This window comes from Python bivittatus, unplaced genomic scaffold, assembly GCF_059951505.1.
Source record: "Python bivittatus isolate LINGU-HERP-01145 unplaced genomic scaffold, Pbiv_v1 ctg000980_np1212, whole genome shotgun sequence".
In the NCBI taxonomy this organism is placed as follows: domain Eukaryota; kingdom Metazoa; phylum Chordata; class Lepidosauria; order Squamata; family Pythonidae; genus Python; species Python bivittatus.
This window is the reverse complement of record NW_028277125.1, coordinates 61,163,349-61,182,548: the sequence shown is the minus strand read 5'-3', so window position 1 is coordinate 61,182,548 and position 19,200 is coordinate 61,163,349. Positions and strand designations below refer to the sequence as shown.

The window sequence follows — 19,200 nt, the reverse complement described above, 5'->3', positions numbered from 1 at the left end:
TTCAGCTTGGGAAAGGTTCTCAATTACCATTTCATTTCTTCTACCTTCCTACCTTCCTACCTTAGGCCATAAAACAATTTTAAACCATAAAATGCTAGCTTTTAAAAGTTTATTAAATTAAGGAAAGTATGTTCTGGTTTCAGAAAATTCACTGTTGCAGTTATTTATTTACTTTGAACATGTATATATGTCCATTACCTCACAATAAATGATGGGAATTTCTTTTAGTTGGATATTTCATAAAGACATACAGCAATGTCTGCATCCACAGACACCATATCTCTCATGGCATTTGTGACAACCGCCCCCACCCCAAATAAAATATTCTTTTATAAAAGTTCAAAATCACAGCACCCCTTACAAGAGTTCACTGTTCTCTCCTGAAATCTTTGAAAACAACAATGCTTTATCTGAAATTTTGGGAAAGAATGCTGAAATGTTGTGTTTTGGCATTATGATATGATATGATATGATGAGATATGAGATATGAGATATGAGATATGAGATGTGATGTAATATAATATATTGGTTCCCTCCATTATGCATAATTATTTGATAATACCTGAAAAATTGCCAACCTCTGTTTTAAGGCCTTCAGACAATAGAACTATGTGCATACTAAACTTGAAAGAGCAGGAGAACATTTATTCCATAAACATTTTATCTACAATGTTATTTGAAAAATCCAGTTTAATGTTATTGTAGCTAAGCTCCTCTCTTTGCTTTGTTCTACGTTCTTTATCCATTATGTGTACAGGAAAAAACTGTACATAAATCTTTTGCTGATAAGTCAATTATAGTACCATGACTCCTGAGTGCAAGACCTTTAATCTTATTTAGTGTTATCACTCACATTTTAACTCTAGGTTTGGTTCCTCGATAGCAGACATAAAAGCCATGCTAGATAAATAGGATTTGTAGTGTGAAAAGTTTAATATACGTAACTTGTGTCTCGGGATGACTTGATAAATATGCACATCCTTTACTTTGGAATAGATTTTAGGATAGTAATGTGTCTACTATATATTTAGGAAAATAAAATGAATTATTTGTAACAGGAGAGGCATTTAAAATGAGAATGCAACCATGATGGCACTTTCTAACCAAAGCTATTAAGCAGTTGCCTTAATTTTTCTGTCCTTTGCACAGTGAAACAAAACCATATAAAGCATATGGGAAAAAGCTAGGAAGCAGTAATGTCAAGGATGATCAGAATTCTCTGTCAGCAGATAGGAGTCTGCTTAAATATATAAAATAATAACAGCAACAGCAACAACTCAAACTAACCTCTTTTTGGATCCATTAAAATAGCAGAATGATTCAGTCATGGCTGCCAAAGCCAAGAAAGTTCTTCTCCCTTGAAAAAGATCTCCTGCCACTTACTCTTTATTGTTAAAGGCTAGTTGAGATCTCCTAGGCTGGGAATTACTGTTCTCTCCGTCCTAGCTTATCTTGGCTACAGAGTCATTGAATGATGCTCTTATTGGCAGTGCATAGATGATAATATTGTTGAACTGTTTAAAGATCGAGGTAATAGGATATATGCTGCTCTTCCAAAGACATTCTTCCAATGTCTTATGCAGTAATATCTACCAAGGGATGTGGATATTCCTTTCCTGACTTTTGCTGAGTGTAAAAAGGAAGCTAGACACCCAAAGGATTTACTTATTTCCCTTCCATTCAGCAGAAAGGAAATCAGACAAACCTATCCTGCACTCCTGAAACTGGGTGGATACATTTACATCTCCTTTTATGATGAGTATTATATTTCCCAATAATTGTTTGGAATGATGTCCATCTGCCACTCCCCAGAAAACAGGAGGAAGCTAAGATGGAAGCAAGCAAGCTGGTGACTTAGAAGGGATGGCAGAGAGTATCTTCACCCATTTACTTTCTGGTGAATGAGTGTTGTGTGACTAGCCATACTGCCAGGAAGCATGGTAAGAGTGCCTGTAATGTGCCCTCAAATTTCCAGATGTCTACCTAACTTCCCAGAATTGGTGACATCTGATTAAACAATTTTAAAAAACTCTTCAGAGTGCTTAGCTTCCTTTTTTTCTTTATGCTGAGATGTACTGGAACAAGTTTTGGAAAGGCTGCTACTATTGCCTTAAAGCACTATTCAACTGAAGCATACACACAATGGAAATTTAGCTGGCAGTGCACCTATACACTCCTACTCAAAAGTAAGCTTCATTGGGTTCAAGAGAATTGCCTCCCAGTAAGTGTTTGTACACTTTTATCTTCCTCTTTTACTTAAGTTGCTTTTTGCTAACAAAAAAAGAAGCATTAATACAGATCAAACTTACATTTGGGGACAATATTTAGTTATTACATTTATATCCTTCCTTTTCTCTGTATGTTCTAATGTTCTTAAATGGCTTAATTCCTGGTGAACCAGAAGGAGAATTCACTTTCTGGGACCCAGAGGAGCCATACTATTGTCTATGTGTTAATATACAATACACTGCACCCACTGGCAGAGGGGACTTTGAATTAATTCTTTATCCTGATCGTGACACTTCCCATTACTTGGATTACTTGGTCTTAACATCCCACCAAATAAACAGGCTCTGAAACGCTTGGTAAGGCGTACACAGATGTACCACACCCATGTTAGGGGATCCAAAGTAAGTGCCATGGCAATTTCTGACTTGCTAATTTAGCTTTTCAGAGAAGATGACTAGTGGCCAACATTCAAGCACAGAAAAGAAAGACTATATCAGGGTCTTGACCCACTTCCAAGTATATCTTTCTGACACGTTCTTCCCACACATGGGCTGGAACTTGGTTGGTGGGCTTTGAAGATGATTTCCTCAGTCCTAGTACTGCTAAACACCTGTAAAGAAACTGGGTTGCCCTTTATAGCAGCTCAAATGGGGATCTCTTGGCTGAGATTCTGACAAAGACAGTATTCTTTGGTGTTCTTTGGGTAAATTGCTAGCCCAGCTTATTTTGGCAGATAAGTTTACTTCCATACGGAAGATCATTGCCAGTGATTTGTCCTCCTGTAACTTTTCTGTCCCATTCTTACTCAGAACAGACAAAGCCATGCAAATAATTAAACAGTCTTTGACCTGGATAAATAGAATGACAGATCTACTTGTGGGACTGTCTTTCTCCCATTGTTTCTACCCAAACCACCAGATCTAGCACAGAGGCATGCTCTGGGTCCCCTCTATTAAACAATGTGATCTTGTTGGATCCAGGAGCTGTGCCTTTTCTGTGGCAGTACCTGTCTTGTGGAACAGCATCCCCCTGGAAATCCAGATCCTGACCCTATTGGCCTTTTGTAAGGCTCTGAAGGCCTGGGTGTTTCTCAGGTATTCAGGCCAAAAGGTTAGGCTAGCCCTATTGTTGTTGATGATGATGTGTTTTAATGTTTAGAAGGTGTCATTTCCCTGGGACGCCATGGGTTATTGTTTTAATTGTTGGATTTTCATTTTTGTATGCCAGCAAGAGTCACTGTTGTTATATGGTTGGCCATATAAATAAATAAAATCCCATTCTACTGTCTCAATGACCTCTTCCATAATTTTCTCATACTCCTCAATTATCTCTATAGAATTACTTCCATTTCACATAGAAGACCATTCACTTTAGGAAGGCTCAGCATCTGACTGAAGGGAGATACAATAACATCCCTTGTGCAAAACATTTCTCCATTTCCTCTGATTCTGCAGTTGAAACCATACACCATTTTTACTTCACTGCACTCTCTACTGTGCTTGGTGTGCAGAACTCGTAATGCTACCCCCTTACCCATTGCATTAACTCAGATTAGTTATGTACCTTTTACTTTCTAACTTCTCCTCTGAAATTTCCAGGAAGGAACCACAGTTTTGTTTGATTGCAACTGCTATTAGAAGGCTCTAGATTTGACTCTTATGCTGATTAAGGGCACTGAACTTCCATGTCTGTCTATCTGTCTATCTATCTTCATGTCTATGTCTCTCTCTTTTTTCTGTATTTGAATTCTATTCTATTTTTATAGAGTTGTTAGAGTGCTATCACTAGTCTCCTTATATAACCTGTTTTTTTCTTATGTACTTCTTTTTGCCTCTAGCTGTAAATTAATAAAGTAGTAGTAGTAAAGATGGCAAATGACCCTATCTTCAAAAGGTGAGAAAAAGGAAAGTACAAACTAATCAGGCAGATGTGGTAACTGATAAGAATCTAAAACAGCTCATAAAACAATTGATCTGTAAACTTCTTGAAAATAGTGTTTCTCCAGCAGCTTGCCGCCCCCAGATTGTTCCCTAAATTTGAAGCTTCTGATTCCACCCAAGTGTAGCTGGCCTGATCAGGCCTAGTTTCCCTCAGCAGGTTACTCCTGAATTGCTCTGCCTGGTGCAGCTGTTTCTCAATGTAACTATGCCTCTCCACCTTCTAACTTTCTACCCTCAGATGACAGCATTCTCAAGGCTCCTGGTCTAGGTCAGAGTCTTTTGGGTCCAGGCCAGGATGATGGGATCTGTTATAGGCTCAGCATAGTTGGTAGGGCCTGAAAGCATCATGTCTTATTTGTGGATGCTGCCTCCTGGTTCTCCTCCTCATCCAGAAAGGACCCTTGAGACAGGATCTTGGCATGATGTCGATTCCACAGTGTTGTGAGAAACTCAAAGGCTATTAAACTGTTTTAGAATGTATATTACTCTCCAGAGTAGCTTTCTTTCTTTGGGTCAACTTCTTTCTTTCAGACTATTCCAAATGGAAATTTTTGCTAAGCTTTTAGTACTCCAGCTTGTTTTTGTAGAATTCTGAACCATTTCAGGTTGTTTCTTCTTTGCAGTGCTTCCTGGAGTGACAGAAGCCTTATTGAAGCATTATAGTAATAATTAAATTTACCAAGGAAACGATAGCAAGCAGCTACATCAACAATGGTGTCATACCTATGATGTACAATATAAGTATCATTTTTTCAAGTCAGTGACCAAGTCATATAAATACATACACAAGATGATATAAAATAGCATAAAATAACCCCAGAACTAAAATCAAAAACAATTTTATCTCAGATATATAATAAAAGGAATTAGGGAAGCTTTTTTGTGCCAATCAAGAGATGGCAATACATTTTTCATTACTCTTACAGATCACTGCACAGTATTTAACCACTGTACTCTATGTCTGAGGCTAAATTGGTAAGCAAAAAGTGGATTGGAAGAATATAGGTAGAATATAGTTTGCCAGTCTAGACAACCCCCTTAGAGCTTGGATTGTAATAATTTATCAAAATAACAATATGCTTTTCCTTTTGGCTGTCTGAATTAATTGATTCCATTCTGTGCCTTTTTCCTTTTGCTTTCTGAGAGCATCTTTTGTTGATTTCTATACAGTAATTAATGCTTGTCGCACAATGGCTAGGTTTCTTTCTCTATAGAGTTCGTACTGTCCCAGAAGAGCTTTTCTGATGTTTCTATAAACTTCATCCAACCAAGATCTAGAAAATGGAAATTTAGTCTCAACTTCTTTCAACCTTGACAAGGCGGTTGCCATTTACTAATTAATAATTAGTACTGTTCTAGAAAACTGGTGTAGCCATCAATGGTAGCTGAAAAAAAAATCTACCAGCTCATAAAAGGATATGAATAAATTAATTGATTTCACCATAGCTTTCTGTATTTGGACATTCCAAGTGAGGCAAGTATTTGGCTTAGGCTCAAGGGATATAAGTGATAAAGCCAAAGAGAAGTGGTCATTGCCTATGTATAGGTCAATCCTTAAATCCTCTAGTACTTCTAGAAGGCTTTGAAATGCTAACATATCAAATGCTAGCATTTCAAAGCCTTCTAGAAGTACTAGAGGATTTTAGGATTGACCTATACATAGGCAATGACCACTTCTCTGTGCCTTTATCTACCACAATCTGTGGTGGATAGACTAAAACTACCCCAAAATGTACATTCAGTGGAATCTATTTTCATCTTAGATGTTGCTGTAAAGGTATTTTGCTGTACAGTGAATTACAGATTTTCCACAGAAGACCTTCAGTTGTGCTGAAGAGATTTCTGCTAAACCATGCATAGCTACTGTAACTTAATTATGAACCTCCTCTGGTGTCTGGATGTTTGGATTATTGGATAAACGTCATCAATGAAAAATGAAAAAGTCTGCTCCTCCTGGACTGCAACTACACCCTCATATGGAATATTGCCATATTAGTTGCTCTCATGTCTTGCTGGAACTTAAAATAATCTTGTTCCAGAGTACCATTTAATATTATTTCTTCTGATGGTAACATCTACTTTTATTGAGTTTTCTTTGTCTTCATTAACTTGAACTTGTTCTTCTGAACATCCTGGGATTACATCATTGTAGTCTTTGTATTAGTTAGCCTAGGGGCTGACATAATAATTTTGCTATTTTTATCAAATGTTTCAATGGGATATGATGGGACTGAAACATCCTCAAATTGGAATTGGATGAAGGCACCTTCCATTTAAGTGAGAGTATTGTGGTAGAGATACTGATAGCAAGTTATTCAGGATATCTAGTCTAGAGATAATTCTGCTTCAGCTTTCAGAGGCAGGACTTTATAATGATTTATTGGAACTTCTTTCTCCCATCCATTTTCTAAACTGTTCCATACATATCAAGAGTTTGTTTACCTTGGAGACATTCAGTGAAGGATTAGTTTCTATTTCTTTTTATAAACATAATCACTGCTAAATCCTCTGCTGGGAGTTTTATTTTTATTTATACAAGTGCCTCTTATAGCATTGTGCAAAACAAAAAAAGAATGAGTTGACTGTCCCCGAAAACTTGTGACAGCATCACTTGGAATGTAAGATGCTGGGTTTTAGATTTAATTAAATATTAATCTTAATTAACACTCAAGATATGATAAACTCTTACAGCCTTTTTGATAAGATAGCCAGCTTATTTCTTCCAAATCAACTTGATACACTTGGCCTCAGAGAAGCTGGCTTATTTCAGGCCTTTCTACACCCCATCTTTCTTCATTTGGGACTTTGCTGTTTTGGGGGAGGGGGTTCTCAATGTTGATATAAAAAAATTGATTTGTTTGGCACAGTTAGCAGCTTTGTTTCACTTCTGTTGTCTTTAAGTGATAGCAGACTCTCAATTTTTAGTTATGATCAATTAATAGGAAGCTGTTTGCTTGAACTTGTACTGATGCACTTCTTAGACTTGTTTATCTGTTTGTTGCCCATACTTTCACATCCAAGAATTATTTAGAGACAGCCACCTGTGGAACTGAGTGTTCTATCTACCTCCTTGCTTAGACAACTCAAAGTAAAAAAAAAAAAAACCTACAATGAGATAGATACAGTATATTAAAAATGTAAGTTGGCAGAAAAGACACAGAAAGAGCATTTATCCTGTCACCATCTTGGGGAAAAAAAATACTGGACTGATGCTCAGGAGTAGCATTAGAGTGGCTGGAGTGACCTAGGCAAGGATCATGGACTTGGAAGATTCTTACGTGTTAGAATTTTGGAAGACAGTTATAAACTGGACTTTCATATTGGGTTGCCATTGTCAATGTTCTTCTCTCTCAGTGATTCTACCAGCTCCAGCTATCCTTTGAACTGTTTGTAAAGTATTCCACAAAACTGCCAATAAATACCCTTGAGATTGTATATCAGTACATGCCAGCTTTGCAGTGCATACAGAACTTCAGGTTCTCCTTAAGTAACGAAATGGATGATGAAGAGAAAGGTGGGTTAGAAGTTCTTTTACCTGAGCTTCCATAAGTGATGTCACAAGTGTCATGACCTTATTTAAATGACATAAACTACATTTAGTAATTGGTGTCATTGCATAATAATGCCATGATGCATGTGACAAAATAGGGAAAGGAATTATTAGGGGACAAGGGCCGTAAACAAAAACTGCCCCTAGAAATTACAGACAATTAGTGAATATTTAAATGCCAATATGGTGTACTTAAGCTGTATGACTGGCAGAAGGAAGGTCAAAGTTCTAGTCCATCTTTAGCCACAGAGGTTCGCTGGGTAACTTTGAACCGTTCATTCTCTCTCAACCCAACTTCTTTCACTGGATTATTGTTGCACGGAAAAATTGGAGGAAGACACATTATATCCAACATTTTAAACTCCTGTATGAAAGGAAGGATGCAAGTCTAACAAATTAATATTTCATATCTTTCCATTCTATTATTGCAGAATTTATGAAAAACATCATGATTTTCAGCCTGTAAATGAAATGCTATATACAAAATGTTACAGTTTAGATTTTGTAATTAAATTTGATCCTTATACATGTGGCCTCCCAGATATTGTTGCTAATAGCCAACATAACCAATAGTGATAGATTAGTGGGATTTGGCGATCGACTATATCTAAAAGTGCAGAGATTCTTGTTCCTTGACATATCCTTCAGATTACCTTCTTTTCTGTTGCTCATGTGCAGCCTTGACATGTTTTCAAAACTTTACCTCCCGGCTTGATACCAGAGTGGTCTGACACAACAGGAACAGTAATTGTTTTCTTGAAAAGAAGCTAGCTTGAAGTGCTAGTAGAATGTTACACTTGGAACAGGAATTAAATAATGTCTTATCTGAAGACAAAGTTTTTGGCAATATGGTTATAATTTCATAAACTGGAATGTAGCAACTTTATAAAAGCAGTAAGAATTAATTATGTTTATTCCTAAATATGGTTTCCATAAATAATTCAGTTCAGCCTTATAACATCCCATCGAGAGAGCTAAGTTTGTCCATATCTTACAGAATGAGAAGCTAGTTTGATGGAGAAAAACACTATTGGGCTTTTAAAGAAAAACAGCTATTATCATATCCAGGTCAGGTACAGCAATAAAACTATTAGAATGTTTCCAGATACATAGGCAAGGATTTTCATCCAACACATAAAAACAATACACATTTTCCCATTTTTGTAAAAGACAAGTGGGAAGAGATAGATATTCTCTTTAAAAGCTCTGAATTCTAATCACAATTCTAGACCAGTGAGGAAGGAAGATAATTTTCATGCTTATTATTTATATACATATATCCTACCTTTCTCAAGGATGGTTAATGTAGTACATATACATGGATACCCTCACTGTTATTCTTGGAACAGCCCTGAGATATCAGTTAGATTGAGAAATCATAATTAGCCCGATTATTGCCACTGAGTTCCAAATTGTATTACAATTCAAGTATAACTCAGTGCAAGAAGTTGTAAACCAATGGTACCACTAAACAGGAGTACATTCTTAAATAATTTGTTTGGGCTGCATGGCAGGAAGGAGGAACTTAGTAAAGGTGTGGAGAGATCCAGAAGTGTATGCAGACAGTCCTTTTCTTTCTGATATCCCATTCATTCATTCATGGTCAAAGACTAAAATAAAAGCAATATTATATTATAAGTCCAGAAAACAAGATGAGAAATTAATATATGAGGAGGGCATTAAATGCTGGTGATCTACATAAGTCATAAGTGACCAGACCATCTAAACGGAAATTAATTCAAACTCATGTTTCCGATGGCAATTGCAACTGAATAGAATTTGGTAGATTTCATATAAATCTCTGTAGATCAATCCATTAGTAGAAAGTTCACAATGTTCATTTCAGGGCAATCCATGCATTTAGTAAGGAGAGGGAGAATATTAACTTGGGACACCAAGAAAGAAGAAGCACATTATTTTACCTAGCAAGAGAGGTACCTTGATCATGAAGATGGTTTTCCCAAGGTGAGGCCATTGCCCTTGGGATGTTCTGATTCCTGTAATTTTCCCTTTGCTGACATGCTTTTTTCTTCTCCAAGGAGCAGCTGCAGGAAAGGGACAGAAAAATATTGAAAATAGGTCAAAGCCTGCAGGAAATTGCCCAGTGTCCCAACCCTATCTAACACAAATTTGAAATTAATACTTAATGAGGCCTTAAACATTCATTTAATAAGGGAACTTCCCATTGCAAGTAGACTTTAAATGAACTAAGGAAAAAAGTAAGTCTACTTGCTTCTATTTTTATAACGAACTTCAGGTTTTAATTTTTCTGTGGTTCATGCATAGATAATCCTTCCCATTTATTTTTTTGCTTGTTTGCAAACAGGAAGAAATCAAATAAAATCAGATCAAATCATGTTTATTAGTCATGGTTTCCATAAAATCAGAGACATTTTGGAGTCTTCCGCACAGATTGTATAGCATTAGATTATCAGTTCTAATATGTAACTATTATAACACTAACATCTGTATCTAAAGCTTACAGATCTGAATGGACACCTGGATTTTTCCATTTTTTCCATTGTGGTAAACTTATTGAAATATTGTGAACACACAATATACTGTTTTCTGTGCACAGTGAAGCATGATTTATTGGAATAATGGGCTATCCATAGCTGGTAGTTTAGTGTTAGAGATATTACTCTTAAGGGTAAATAGATTGCATAAAGAATGCATTTCAAGGAAGACAAAGTATACCGCATGTTGTTAAATTGCCTCATTAATACAGGATTGTTCTCCAATCTAGCATAGCCATGAAATAGATTGTATAATATAAGTTAATTTGTGTAATGGTGCTATAGAGAACATAGCGCTCTATTCCAGAAGTACATAGAAGACCACAAAGTGAAAGTCAATACATACAAAACTGGATAAAGTATCCAAAAATAAACTTGGAGGGCAAATCAGAGATTATGATAGTGTTAGGGAAAAGAGTTAAGAAACTGGGAAAGCAAAAGTATGAGTGGTTCATGGTTCTTATTTTCAATTTCAAATACAATAGTCAAAGTGAGATTTGTAAATTTCACCCATCTGTGTTAATACAATCAAAACAAATTAAGAACCTGAACTGTATCTCACTTTTGCTTTGTTTCTCCACTTGATCTTTATACTATCATAGTGTACCATAGCATTCACTGTTCTTTGATTTCCCCAATGGACATCAGTTCACATTGCAACCATCTGATACAGATATGACTCAATTAGGATGGACACAGTGTTTCTAATATGCAGAGGCAGAGTGAATTTAAGGGAATGTGAGCAAAGGCCTTCTGGCGCTTCCCATGACTACTTTCCTTTCTGCTTTAATTTCATGGCTGACATGATAGACTCTTACAGTCTAACCCACTGTGTTTCAAACTTGGCAACTTTAGGAAGTGTGGACTTTTACCCACATGGTAAAAAAAGTCTTCCTTTGATTTATACATGTTAGTTTGCAAGGCATTGCATACTTACCACAAAGACAACAAACAAAAGCATGTGGTAGAAATACATAGAAGTCCTTAGAGCATGTTCAAACTCAGTGGGCTCTCTCAAGGTCACATAATACCAATGTCACTGTGGAAAAGTTCCTGATGGTGTTTTACAGTTTTATTCCATTTTATTTCATTGCAATACTACCAATGTGTTTTTATTTTGCTTATAAGCAGTTTCTTGCTATTAAAAACAACCATCTTAAAACCAGTTTTGCTGCTACCACAATAAACATAGATTGAATATTAAGGCAGACACATCTTAAAACAACTGCAGACAGGTGTATGGCTAGTCTGATAAAATCTGCACAGGTTCCTTCTCCATCTTCTCAACATTTCAATTTGAATTTGTCCTAAGTTACTTTGATTTAGAAAACTGACCCAAATTCCTTAATTCCTTTGTGTATGCTTCTGTGTGCATATTGTTTGTTTTGTAATACTCTTGGGCTGAATATTCACAGGATGAAGTCTAAAGACAATATTATTTCCATTTATTAATTTTATAGGCAGTTATCTTAAGCAAGACTATTAAAAATCCTTAAGCAGTGATAATGCATTGCGATAAAGCATAAATATACTTTGGTGCTAGTCTCCAGTGTTTAAATACAAAGAAATAATAGTCTTTTCAATGTAATGAGCTGTATACCAACATTACAAATTTAGAAAATTTCGTTTGTACATTATCAGACTTTGATCTAAATATACACTGTGTTGTATCTTTACAAAAATATCATTTGGTTGCAAATCAAACTAAACACAATAAATGAATTCATCGTTTATATATTTTATATCACAGGGGTATTATTTTATTTGAAGATAGAACCTACATTTTGGAGCCACTGGAAGGTGCTATGAATGAACATATAATCTACAGACTAAAGCACCCAAAACTAATCCTGGGTACATGTGGCCATCATCTCAATATTACAGGTGTCACTTTGGGGGATACTGCACAGCTTATTCAGACATTTACTAGCAGAGTAAGTGACAAATTTAGTTTTCTCTATGTTTTTATAGTATTTATTTAGACAAATGTGGTATTATGGCTCAAAATTGAGTGCCAGCTGATAAAAGTGTATTTGTTTGTTCATTCATTCATTCATTTATTCTTACAATTTGTAGGAGTCTGACTCCCAAGAACTCTGAGTGCCTTAAAATGTAAAAAGTAAAAAAAAAAAAATTTAAAAAGACAAAACAAAAACATGAATGGCTCCAAAAACAATATGTAAACAAAAAATAAACAAATAAACACAAGCAGCTCAACCTTAACTGTGCCCCAGAGCCTATAACACAGGTGTAATACATGAGAAAAACAGAAGATTGGGCAAAGCCAATACATTTGATTGTTGTAAAAGGATAACTGCCCACAGATTTATTGACCTATGTTAATAATTAATCTTATGCATGTTTTTGTTAACTCTTAAAATCAATGAATTCCTAATTCATTAAACCTTCTTGGAAATGTTAGCCAAGGAGCCAGATATATATACTTATAATTTAAGTTTCATAACTTAACTTCCTAAATGCATAAGAGAATAGTTTTACCATCTCTGTTTGTTTCTCTTTCTTCATGAGCTGAATTTGTGTTGATTCCAAGCAGTTAGATAACCACATGGAAGTATTACTAGATTTCTGCCCATTACATTTTATCATAACAAACTTCTGCATTTAGAAAACTTTCCGAGTTTTTTTAAAGACATAACTAGATTAAAGTAGCTGTTCTTATCTTTCTCTGAATTGAATAAATTATTTTTTATTTTTTTCTCTCATCTGTTTTGATGGGGTGTTTCTGATGAGCTATTTGAAATATAATTTTGAGAAAATGTTAGCAAAATTTCATTCTGAAGATAAAATATTCCAAAACTGGTTACTTCCTAAATCTTTGCTTGTGCATATTGTGCAGGTCTTAGAGCACCATATGTCGCCAGGGAAACATGAGCTGTATCCAGATGTTTGCCTGGAGTTCTACAGCCCACCAGAGTTTCTATCTCAGCCTCATGCTTGAGATACCTGTACATTCCTTCATTCAACTGACTAAGATCCTCTATATACATGAATGGAAAGAGTTTTCTCCAAGCTAGGAAACTTCAGGGTATCAGAGCAGTATATTTCAAAATAAATTCTGGCAGATGAAGAAAAACAAAAGGAGAACATTTAACAATATCACAAATAATTTGAGCAATTTGAGAATGTGAATATTCATTTCCATAGTGGCTGCTCAAGCAGCTTCACTTCCATTTTAAATAGCAGTTTAATTTTGTTGAATTAAGTATATCTGTGGAGGAGAGGATAATTTCCCCCTAAAATTATATTTAAAAAAATCATCTCCCAGTGTCACCATGCCTCCTCACTTCACATACACACTTTTATGATGGACTGACAATATCATGGAATAGTATGGGATATTCAGATAAGCATTTACCGTTGTCATAATAATACAGGATCAGACCCCTCATTTACAAAAATAAAAGCTGGCCTGCTCTGTATTTGGTGTGGTGCCAAGAGTAAGTATTTTCTATAAGTGATGAATAGTGATGAATAAACTGATGTCTTTTAGCAAAGCACACTTTCCCTTCTTACATCTTTGGTAAAGATTCCAAGTTTAGTATAACCGATTGAGGTGATTTGGAAATCATCATTTTAGAACAAGAAATCAAAATTGGATTGCTGTAGTCATTTGCAATAGGAACTACATTTTTAACATTCACAACAATATACACTATTAAATTTGATACAATAAAGGCTTCAAGTGATACATAATGCATATTGTTAAAAGTTCATTCCTAATTTTTTTTTAAAATGCTGGAAAATAGGTCATGCCTAACTATATAATCAGAATATATAATACTTCCCATTGTAACTGAGTGTGTGTATATATCTCAAAATAAAGGATCTGATATGAATTTGTGTCAATATCTGTTTCCCATTTGGGGGGTTGTTTAAGGCATGTAAATGTATCCCTTTTACACATTTAATGCGTGCTCTGTTTATAAGACTGTGAAGAGCAGGCTGCTTAGCAAAATTGCAGGTACCTGTGCTGCCTTCTTCCCCTCCCAGCTGAGTCTTTTCCCCAGCGGCGGCAGCACAGCAGAGCTGTCAATAAAGCTGCAACCTGGAGACAGGTGTGGGGGAGATGGAAGGAGATGTGTGCTTTAGAGCTCTGCAGCCCCTGGCAAACACAATACAGCAGTCAAACGGAGAAAGGTGTTTGCTTTCAAACACCAATCCAAAAGAGAGGGAAAGAAGTATAGAGGCCCAACAAGACAAAGCACAATGTAAAAAAGGTGTAAGGGCTCTGCAGGCTGGCCTTTAACCAAAAAGGAAGAAGAAATCTCAGAGAGAGGGCACTTAAGACAGAACAGGCTTAAGAAAGAAATGATGCATACCAGTCGTAGTATAGGGCGCTGTGTATAGGAAGTGGTAAGAGGAATTGAATAGTAATAGTACAGAGTATAGTATAAGCATTGTAATAGTAATTGAAGAGTAATAGTATATTGTAATAGTGATTATCATAGTAATAGTATAGAGATAGCAATAGAATATAGGAATTCTCACATATTATTTTTATGTTTGTTTTTACAAAATAAAACATCTCCTTAGAGGGAGATATAAGGTATAGAAACCACCTGTCCTGGGTCCAGTGCTTTTGTGTCTCTCCTGAGTCTGGATCAATCCAATTGGGTACACTTTAAAAAAAAAACCTCTGACAAAGACACCTCAGTAACTGAGAACACGTCTGAATATAACAAGTGAATAAGCCACTGACGATGCTTTGTAAAGCAGATGCCATTTGTGCATAAAATGAAGTCTAAGAGTGAGTTGTTAGAATTCACGGAGATGTTTCATGTTTAGAGTGTGATATGGCTGACATGGTTGTTATATCAGCCTTTTATACTATAGAATGACATGAGGTGACATGTTAATTTGGAAAATATTGCATCTTGTACTGAAATACAAGTGAGTAATGCATCCAGGATGTGGTACTTGAAATAAACTGATGCTTATTGAAGCTAAGGAAAGTTTTATCTTCCTCGTATCTAGATGAGAGTCCACTATGGAACAATTGGTCAATTTTTCTATCTATAGACTATTCATAATATTTAAGTTGCTTGATATTATAGCACTGTGGTAGAGAGACATACCTAGAAATGTAGATCTCCTTAAAATAATAACAGCTCTTATCTGATGCTTGTTTTGATAGCACAAAAGAGAAACTCTGAAGTCCACCAAGTATGTGGAGCTCATTATTGTGGCTGATAATCGTGAGGTAAGCAAAACCTAAAGTTAAAATGATTGCGGGTGTAAAGAAATACCTATATTTATAAATTAATGGAATAATAGGAATAAGGGTAACCTATGCTGTATCTTCCACATAATGATGAGAAAACATTCTGTCCCGTTTGGATACTTAAATCTTTGCCGCGTTATTTAACTTTGAACCAGAAGGAATGGAAACGTCTTGTACAAATAAGAAAAAATGTGTGGTATTGGTTCTTTAGATGTAGTTTACCAGTTATAAGTTATATTCAAGGTTGCATAAATTGCTGAGTTTTTGCAAGAGATTCATAATCAATGGATAAGACACTGTGCACTTCACCAGCTTCAACTAATTTTGACAATCAAAAACAAAATATCTTAATTTGCAGTATTTTCCCATTTGCATTTTTCCACATTTCAAAATTACTGACTAGTTAAATAGAAATATTGTCCCCCTGTCCACCCATGGCAAACAGACAGCTAAATGAAATCTTTCCTTTTGTACACCATGAAGTGTCCCAATGAGACAACTGTGTGAGAAAGAGGATTAAAAACAACATTTTGTTCAAATTTGAAAAACTATATTCTTTCACACAATCTGTGCTTGTTTTCAGATCTGTAAGAATTCTATTGTAAGCAGTGGGAGGTTGCCTCTGGCCTATTTTTCATGTAAAACCTAGATGTTGGTGTTACTGTTTTTCTGAAGAAGGCGAGTTACACTTAGAGAATAATAAATATAACTGTTGATAATTCAGTATTATTTAAAGATCATTTCTAGTTTCAGAGACAAGGCAAGGATGTGGAAAAAGTGAAACTGAGGCTGATAGAAATTGCAAACTATGTTGATAGGGTAAGTTTTTGATTGCTACTATAACTTCCTTTGCTATAAAGTAGTCTGCTTCTGAAATCTAGGCGATCAGGTCTTATCTTACTGAAGTCAGGTCATATTAAGACACTTGTATGTAGAAAATCTGTACTACATAAGAATGCAAAAGCATGAGAATAGCCCTCCTGGATCAGGTCATGACCAATCTTAATCTAGCATTCCCCCCCCCCCACTGGCCAACATGATACCTCTAGGTACTCACAAGCAGAAGTTGTAGGTGTACCTCACTTCTATCAGTCTTCTTCTGAAACTGGTATTCAGAAGCATTCTTTGCCCAACCCAGAGACAGTAGCAATGGTAATTTATGATACACTTGACATAATTTCAAGGTATTCTCCTATATATGTACTATTTAAATAATGAAATTAAATAAATCAATGCGATTGTTGTCTCTTATAATCTAGTTATCTGTGCAATGAGGCATGTACACTGAATTTAGACACATAGATCTTAATCAAATGGTACGTCCTTGTATGCCATCTAGGATTTTAGAGGGCATAATCTTTACATCTAAGAGAAGAAATTGAGAGGGATGTTGTCCAATGCATTATATAACATGCCTACTATCTATATGTCTATATTTTGCTCTCTTTTATTAATTTAAGGAATTATGCAAATATAATCCACGATACTGATCTGGTTTTCTCATCAGTTCTATAGGCCACTAAATATTAGAATAGTCTTGGTTGGATTAGAGGTCTGGAATGATATGGATAAGTGCACAATAACTCAAGATCCCTTCACCACTCTTCATGAGTTTCTGGACTGGCGAAAGATGAAACTACTACCTCGTAAGCCACATGATAATGCACAACTAGTGAGGTAAGCCTATCAACACAAGAATTTGGACACTAAGAATTTTAGATATCCTTATATAGTTTTTTTCCCCCGTATTCATTATTTTTAACATAGTTTCTTGTCTTCCATTAGTGGAGTCTATTTCCAAGGTACTACCATTGGCATGGCACCTATAATGAGCATGTGCACCGTAGAGCAGTCTGGAGGTATCGTCATGGTAAGCACTATAGGTACCAAGATTGATCCTATGTATGGCTGGGAAACAAACAAGCAGGAACAACATAACAATCTTGAATCTGTCTTCAAAATCTGTGTGTGTTTTTTTCAGATTTGTGCAGCTATTATTTGAATTTACAAATGATTAAATAAATACTTTCATTTTGGTATTTTATTTTTACTTTCTACTGGAGTGTTCCACCAAAACCAAAACAGCCTCATAAATTAAAAATGTACTATCTGTGTTTAATACAAAAGTCCTCCCAAAATATTCATGAGACATGATATAATTGGGTATCATCAGCTCATTGGAAGGACTGATAATGAAGCTCAAGCTCAGATACTTTGGTCACCTAATGCGAAGAGAGGAGTCTTTGGAAAAGACCCTGATGCTGGGAAAGATTGAAGGCAAAAGGAGAAGAGGACGGCAGAGGATGAGATGGTTAGATAGCATCACTGAAGCAATGAGCATGAAACTGAGCAAACTCAGGGAGGCAGTGAAGGACAGGAAGGCCTGGTGCAATATGGTTCATGGGGTCACGAAGAGTCGGACACGACTTAACGACTAAACAACAACAACTCTCTTGAAGACCTGCCCTGCCCTGCCCTGCCCTGCCCTGCCCTGCCCTGCCCTGCCCTGCCCTGCCCTGCCCTGCCCTGCCCTGCCTTGCTGGAAAGGGATAACATCCCTTCCAACTCGGTGAAGGCAACCTCTGTCTTCCTCCCTTCCTTATTAAGATTACAAACAGTTTGCAATTTAAATCAAGCCTTTGTGATGTTTCCCAGTGAACATAAAATAAATTTATTTAAATATAAAGCAATGCAAATTACTTGCTGGCTGAAGAGAGAACAGCACCAGTGCCATTAACTTCCTCTTCTTTGAGCAGCAAATCCCCATAAATCTTCACCTAAGAAATCAGTTATGCCACAGTAAGCAGCAAATAAGTGAGGACTTTTACAATAATAAAGAAAGCAAAAAAAGAACCATGAAAAAAAAAATAAATGTTTTCAAAACCGAAAGAAAAAGCATCACATCACCATAACTTCCCTGTCTCGTATGGTTAGAATTCTTTGTGTCCCCAAAGACATCATCATGTCTCCCCAGGAGCGTCTCCCGCTTTTCCCTGTTTCTCTTCTATAAAGCTCATTGCTTTATTGGCTAAAACAGAAAAACTCAGAGATGTTAAACTATCTAACCAACCCAGCTATTCCTCCTCCAAAACATCTGCAATTGACAAGTGAGAACATTTGCAATCGGATTGTAACATGTTTGGAAACAATAGTGAAATCACTGCAATTAGTATTTGAATATTTTAACAGTTGATATTTTTTACTAGGAAGGATAACAGATGGACATATTAAGGAGATCTCAGTTTGAAAAATATTGTTAAATATTTTAAATAGTTAAACCAAACTATTTACTTTCACAGACATGTCAGATCTGATCATATTGAATGAAGAAAGATAACTCCACCATTTCAGAGAGCATGGTAACAATATCAAGCACCAGATTTGGGGTTTTATGCAAAGGAAGTAAATTGTTAGTCATTTAAATTAATTTTAATTAGTTTGGGGAAACTTGTTTGAAGAAGGGAAAGGAGCAGGAATATTAGGAAAAAGTGACCATATAATTCCTGATTTTAAGGGAAAATAAAACTAAGTGTAGTCAAGCACGTATTTAGATTTTTTAAGTGGATTTTAAAGTCTGTAAGTGGAATTGTTGGTAAAACTAATGGGAAAAGGAGCTCAAGATTGATGGGAATTCACAAAGAAAGAAATACTAAAAAAAAGTCCAATGAGGAAAAAATTGAGGACAGCAGAAGAAATCAAGCTATACAAAAAGCTTAATGAGAA

At 35.8% G+C, this 19,200-nt stretch overlaps 1 protein-coding gene across 3 annotated transcripts in view; it reads left to right on the top strand.

The window, feature by feature from the left end:
- The window catches only part of ADAM12 (ADAM metallopeptidase domain 12), a 291,574-nt gene that overhangs the window by 174,518 nt on the left and 97,856 nt on the right, over positions 1-19,200 (top strand). For all 3 annotated transcript variants that reach the window (XR_015794354.1, XM_088131906.1, XM_088131905.1), the window contains exons 6-10: positions 11,986-12,169; positions 15,391-15,456; positions 16,225-16,296; positions 16,985-17,154; positions 17,263-17,347. Coding sequence is in view for 2 of the 3 variants with exons in the window: in XM_088131906.1 (XP_087988032.1) it covers positions 11,986-12,169; positions 15,391-15,456; positions 16,225-16,296; positions 16,985-17,154; positions 17,263-17,347 (577 nt within the window). In the remaining variant the exon portion in view is untranslated. The remainder of the gene's footprint in view (positions 1-11,985; positions 12,170-15,390; positions 15,457-16,224; positions 16,297-16,984; positions 17,155-17,262; positions 17,348-19,200) is intronic.